This window comes from Merops nubicus, unplaced genomic scaffold (genome assembly GCF_000691845.1).
Source record: "Merops nubicus isolate BGI_N331 unplaced genomic scaffold, ASM69184v1 scaffold5209, whole genome shotgun sequence".
Taxonomy (NCBI): Eukaryota; Metazoa; Chordata; class Aves; order Coraciiformes; family Meropidae; genus Merops; species Merops nubicus.
The window spans coordinates 7,978-14,609 of record NW_008628877.1 but is presented as its reverse complement, the minus strand read 5'-3'; the positions used below and the strand labels follow the sequence as shown (position 1 = coordinate 14,609).

The 6,632-nt window shown below is 38.7% G+C and overlaps 1 protein-coding gene across 1 annotated transcript in view; it reads left to right on the top strand.

The window, feature by feature from the left end:
• Positions 1-1,686: 1,686 nt before the first annotated feature.
• LOC103779166 (lymphoid-specific helicase-like) overlaps positions 1,687-6,632 on the top strand; it is a gene marked incomplete at both ends in the record, with an annotated part of 12,388 nt that continues 7,442 nt past the window's right edge. Inside the window, 7 exons of the mRNA XM_008946787.1 lie at positions 1,687-1,752; positions 2,937-3,059; positions 4,345-4,404; positions 4,880-4,916; positions 5,009-5,073; positions 5,539-5,580; positions 6,363-6,587. Of these exons, the coding sequence (XP_008945035.1) occupies positions 1,687-1,752; positions 2,937-3,059; positions 4,345-4,404; positions 4,880-4,916; positions 5,009-5,073; positions 5,539-5,580; positions 6,363-6,587 (618 nt within the window). The remainder of the gene's footprint in view (positions 1,753-2,936; positions 3,060-4,344; positions 4,405-4,879; positions 4,917-5,008; positions 5,074-5,538; positions 5,581-6,362; positions 6,588-6,632) is intronic.

Below are 6,632 nucleotides of genomic sequence, written 5' to 3'. Positions count from 1 at the left end.
AGGCTGGCGGAGCGCCGGGCGGTGTCCGAGACGCGCGGCCGCCTTTGATCGCTCGCCGGAGGCATCTTTCTTGGCCTTTTGAAAGCTAACGGTGGGCTTCTGCTGTACCCAAGCGGCCTGCTGCATTTTGTGCGCATCTGAGTTTTCAGTGACAAAACTACCTCTTTACTAATGTCATTCTGAGCCTGAAAATCCAGGATGACATGCCTTTAATCTAAGCTGACTTCAGAAAGGGTAGCGAGTTCACATTCTTCTGGACCTTTATCTGTAATAATAGTGGCGAGATTGCTGTTGTTTGTCTTTTCTGTACGTGTCAGTAACGCTTCGTTTCCTGTTTTTTCCTCTCATTTTGTTAAAACGCCCACCACCAAAAAACCTGATCAGAGCTCTGCAGGTTGCTTCGATAATACTGTTTATCCTTTCCAGAAGGAAGCCCAGTAATGAATGTGTTTCCCTTGGTGGCAGGTATAGTCCAGGCAACAACTGGGAAGTAGATGGTCTCACTTAAAAAGCCTGGCCAGCCAGGATCAGGTGTATGCTGGTCACTCCTGGTCTGCTCTCCTGCCTTTCCTTGCACAAGCAGGCACCCCTAAGTTGAGGGGAGCAGGAGCTGCCATTGCTGCTAGGAGAGATAACCATGTCGTCGTGCTGAGGGTTGGGCTTTGGTTTGTGTATGTCGATGTGCTTATGTTGCAGGAAATACAGGCTGTTTCAAGGAAATGACATAATCGTTCCTATATTTCATTTCTCTACTTATAAGTGTTGTAGAATGTTGATAATAACCAATCTTTTGGAGAGAGAATATGAAAATATGATGCTTGTAGACCTTTCTTGATATAAATCAGAGTGCTGTATAAGGTATTGTACTTCAGGCATAAAGAAATACGAGCTTTAAAGACCTCTTAAATGCTTTTTTGGGAATTGTATTCTAAAGAACTAATGCTATTACTCAAAACACTTGAGAATCTATTTGTGCAGAAAATATTTTGTTCTCCCAGAAGCCTTGTAATTTTTCATGTGAACAAGTCATGATAGAGCTTGTCTGAACTTCTCTTCAGGTATTCCTTGATCAGACTCGGAACTAAAAATCTGGAGGTAGTGCTTTTGGGGGGTAAGGAGGAAACCCCTGCAGAGCAAATTATATTGAGCAGGAAGCATTGAGAATAGGATTTAATTTTTTTTTTTTCACAGCCAACCACTTCTGTAGTAATGCTATAATGTGATAGGGTTGGGATTTTTTTGGTGTTCTCTCCATTTCTTGAGAATCCACAGAGCTTACCTCTAGCCAGGGTGTCACTCCATTGTCTCGTCTGCTTCTGTGGTGCTTTCTCTGAGGCCAGGTGTATGAAGGGAAATTACTGTGTCATTAGACCCAGGCTTACTGGCATCTTAAGGGTTTCTGGGGTTTTTAGGCTTGTCACTTCAGCAAACCCCCTGCCAAGTGATTTGTACAGCAGTTCAAGAAAAGAATCACTGTCCTTCTGTGCAGTGATGGCAAAATACCACTATGTAAATATATGACAATGTGAAGTGAGGAAAAGAGAGCAAGTTTTTGACCTTTTTTGTTAAAGGAGTATCCCTCTGACTTTGTTGAGGGTTGGAAGGTTGAGGGCAAAGTGGAGAAGCCATTAGAGATGAGTGCTGTTCATCATCTCTGAATTTTCTTTTTTCTTGAAATTTTTGCAGTTGGTCAAGGGAACAGTTATTGAGATTGACCTATTAATGGAAGGATGCTCTGTTCACGCCAATCTAGTGAGCAATAGCAATTGACTGAATGAAGTAGTTTAGTTCTAATTCCATTCTCTTGCCATTGCCGACAAGGGTTGACCTTTCTGAGCTCAGGTACTTTTCATCTGAAGGAAAGCAGAAGCAATTAAAGGCTGTATGAACAATCAGGAGAAAGCAATCTCTTCCTTCAAAGAACTTATCGAGATAAATCCTTCTTTTATGAAAGAATATGGTCATGTCTACCTGATAAGAATGAGTGGAGTACCCTTTGTGGAAAACAAAGGTGTGACTTCTGAGGGAGACACACATGCTTCCCCTTTTCTGTGTCACAGTTTGTCCCCTGGTTCAGCTAATGTCCTTTTTCCCCTCTCTTGGTCTGTTTAGTTTCAGAAGATTCCCTTGCCTTTCCCAGTTACCTGGCCTCCCCCCAGTGTTCCTCCTGAAGACAATGGCATAGATAAGCATCTTGTAAAGCTCTGTGTCTTGCCTTTCTGGGTTTTCTCTTGGAGATGCTAATTTATACCTTTTCAGTCTCATTCATATCTGAATGTAACGGGCAATGTTAGATGAATGAAGGGGGGTGAATGCTTTTTTACTTTTGGAGGGAGTCTTGATCTGAGTTTTAAAGAGTAATTTGGATACTTCTAAATGCACAGCCATGGCTAATTGAACAGAAGTTACTCTTAGAAGCATGGTGCAAAGCAAGCAGAAGCTACTGTTTTCACACTGAGAACTGACTTGCCTTCTGTCAATGAGGCATGATGGTTTTGGAGCTCACTTTCTTGTTCATGATTAAAAAACTACCTTTGTGCAAATGGCAGAGGGAGGATTCCCAGCTAATACTTGAGAAACTGCTGAATTTTGCCAGGTGTTTTTTTTTGTTTTGTTTTTCTCCTAAATGTGGAGGCTGCAAATGAAGTTAAATTTAATTCCACTCTAAATCTGTAAATTTGAGTTGAGACACCTCTGAACCCTTGAAAGCTCTCTGTTACTGCACTGCAAGCTTGCTTCTTTCAGAGCTCTGTTTACATATACAAGTGAATGGAACCCTCAGTTACATCCATCTTACAGTGAGTCTGTACACTCAGGAATCACAGATGTATAGTGTGTGTGAGACAATTGCAGTCATCCTGTAGAACCCTTTGTTACATTAAAAGTCTTTACCCTGAAGCACCTACAAACACTTGACACCTCTTTGTGTTGTCCAGGCTCGCAGTTCCTGGGACAGAGAGTCAAGTGAAATGCGCTATAAGAGGCTTCAACATTTGCTTGAAAAAAGCAACATCTATTCCAAATTCTTGCTAACCAAAATGGAACAGCAGCAACTGGAGGTAGGTGTATCCTTGTCTCCAGTGGGGATTCTTAAGGTGCCATCTGTTTGGGTGATGTTGCCATCCAGCTGTTTTAACGAGTAAAAATGTTAAGATGTCAATAACTGCATTAACTTCTTCTGGAACTACTGCTCAGAAATGAAGGTGGTGCTTAACATAAAATTGAGAATTTGTTCTACAAATTAATAGATAAAATCCGACTTGGAAAGAGCATGAATTATAATTTAAAATCATACTGTAGAGGTGGCACTGATACCTTTGCAATTGTACTGTTGGCCTGAGTGCTAGGAAGATAAACTTTGTTTCTTATTTAAATATTTACTTTAAGGGAGCTAGAAAACCTGGAGGGTGGATAGAAGATGCAAAGAATTGAGAAGCAGGGAATTGTGCAGCCAATTTGTGTTAATTACTGAAGGCTGAGGGCTGTCTTCAACATGTTGATGTTGGTATCCCTCAAACAAACTTATAAATTACAGTTCTGAGGCCGTGCTGTTCCCAAACAAGAGCTTCCATAAAATGATTTTATATCTTTTTTTTCCTTAATCCATGGGGTGTTAATTTCATACATAGCTTTATTGTGACTTTACCTGTGCTTTTATGGGCAAACCTGTAAGAGTTTACACTTGAGAGAGAGAATCTTGGGAAAAGATTCAGGGCAACGATTTTCTCAGGAAAGTGACGCTGGCAGACTGCAGGAACCTCCTTTTTAAAACAGTTCTCTAGTTTAACTGTCAGCTCAAATTCATGGTTATTGCATTGATGGAATGCATGTTTCAGAGCTAAGTCTTGCTCCACCTGATAAACACCAATGTCTTATCTCTTTCCAGGGTCCTTTTTCTTTCAGCAAGTAGAAATAGTAGATGGAATGAAAATCTGAAATTCTTCAAGCCATGAAAGCACTTCCTTAAAGGCATTGTAGGCTTTCTGTTCCACAATGAACACAAGTTGTAATATGTAGAAGTTAAAGGGGAGCTGCATCCGTGGAAAACATAATGCAATAGACGTGATCTTAAAGAGTGTGCAATTGGGAATGTTTTTGTTGGAGTCTTTCTAAATTACTGTATTTAAGTGTTTAAAATATTCGCTGCAATTCAGAGCAGTTGCACTTTGTTGTCCACATTTTGCTTTATCATTTTAAACTATGTCAGAACTGAGGCTTTTAGTGAGATTTCAAAAACAAATTCTGTAGAGTACACAGATTTCCTCATTACCAATGTGTTCTGATGGATAGTTTTCTTGTGGAAGTTACTGAAAGAAATGAAATGTGTATGTTTTTTTTTTTCAGGAACAGAGGAGGAAAGAGAAGTTAGAAAAAAAGAGAGAGATGATGTTAAAATCTGCCAAGGTAAGATTAACTAGCTATTTTGAGCAACTTTTTTACTAAGTCTGATGAATTATGATGTCAATTTTGATCAAGGTACGTAAACTATATAAGTTCAATTAGCCAACATTTGACTTTTATTTGACTATCTAGTATATCATATTTATTTTAACAGTAATTTAAACCATAATAACACTATTTAAAAGTGATTACCATGACAGTCATCTTAAAGAGATGTTTCTGCCTAATTTTTACTAAAGAAAATGGTGTGAATTTGTCTTTTTTTTTTTTAACTGCTATTGTTTATTCAGCCAATATACTGAATATGTAATAAAAAGAGATAAGCAGGAACTTTTCTTTACTGTTTTTAAAAACTGCTTAATAGTAAAAGTGTTTCAAGAAGCTTTCAAAGGCAATGGTTTGAGACTGATTACATTTTTTTATCTGTCATGATAGAGATGAGTAAGATGATGAACCCCTTCCTACCTTTATTTTCTAGGGTCAAAATCCAGTTGATGACAAAGAGGAAAAATCAGGTAATGCATTAGGCTCTGTCTTTTGTCAGTACTGGTGTTTTTTGTTTCTTCAGTGTTTGATGTGTTTTATAAACTCAAATGTTGTCTTATAGGTGCAAAAAGGAAGAGAGGGAGAGAGGATGGGACATACAACATCTCGGAAATTATGTCCAAAGAGGTAGACCATAACCATATATAGGCTTGTCTGGATTTTTATAGCACAGATTTTAACTGGTGAGGCAATTGCTGTGACTTCTGTATTTTAGAGCAGTACATTGCCATCAGAGATTATCAGCCACCAGTAGCCTGTCTGTAACACATGACTTTATTCCAGTAAAGACGTGTGTAACAAGCAGTGTTTGTCAGACCTGCAGAATTCAGGTGCTTTTTTATTTAAAAAAACAGTCTTTGGGGAGGCAAGCTGTAAACAGACTGCATTGCCAGTTGAATTTTCAGTTACCCTTTGTAGTTGGAATGGGTTCGTGGTGTATGGCCTTGTTTCATGTCACTTGTATGATTAATGATGAATGGAAAACTTTTTGACATCCAGATCGTTCAGTTAAAAGAACTCATGAAATACAAATTGTAGTAGCTTTTAAGGCTGAAAAGCATCTAAATATATTTTTTTTTTCTTTGTTTCCAGGAAATATTATCAGTGGCAAAAAAAAATAAAGTGGAAAATCAGGTATATTGGCAGATGTTATTGTAGTTTGTGCCCTAAGCCTAAAGGGGGGAGGATGGGGGGCATGTTTTATACTTCATAGTGTATCTTTAAACTCTTCCTGTAAATAAACATCTCTGCTGGATATTGAAGTCCTGAATTAGAAGTTTTACAAAGGGGTGCAAATGAATGCACTTAAATACTTATTTTCAGAAATCCAAGGTAAAAAATTTTACCTTTTTTTTTTTAATACTGAAGTTGAACATATTTATAGAATGCCCGTGGTTTCAAAAATAAAGGAAATAGGAATTTACTAAAATATTTGTGCTGGTGTATAGGACTTTAAGACAGCCATTTTTAAGCATTCAAGTATGAAGAGAACAGGTGTGGTCTCTTCTGATCCTGCTGTATATATGCACATGCACAGTATGAATTTCTTTCTAACATTCTTTAGGAAATGGCTGCATTAAATGCCAGCCACTTTAAGGAAGGTCTTAAGTCTGCTTGCTTTTACGGGTAGCAAATGATAAGCCAAATAGCTTCAGTAGCAATCACTGCTTATCAGTTCTAAGGGAGTAAAGCATTCATATAAGGCATTGAAATTTTGCATGTTGACATCAACCTACACAGTATTATTAATCCTAAAAGGAAATTGGACTCTTGAGTTGACGGCTACGATAAATCTTTGTGTCAGAGGCTGGCTTCACGGCACATTAAGCCTGGCATAAAATAGACAAAAACATGTTTTAGATGGGCTTTGATGTTCATGCTACTTTGCCATGTGTTCTTTGAACTCCCCTCTTTAGGATGAAAGTTGTTCTGACAACCTGCGTCCAGAAGACCTGCAGAAAAATGGAGACTCCAACAGTGTCATTAAGGATAGGTTGTGCCAAGCTGTGCGGCACAGTGCCAAGCAGTTCCTCGATCCAGTACGGAAGTTCAATGGACAACCTGTGCCTTTTCAGCAGCCAAAGATTTTTACTGGAGGTGTAATGAGGTGGTACCAAGTGGAAGGCATGGAGTGGCTAAGGGTATGCAGTGACTGTTGATGGAATTGAATCTGTTGCTGATTAGAA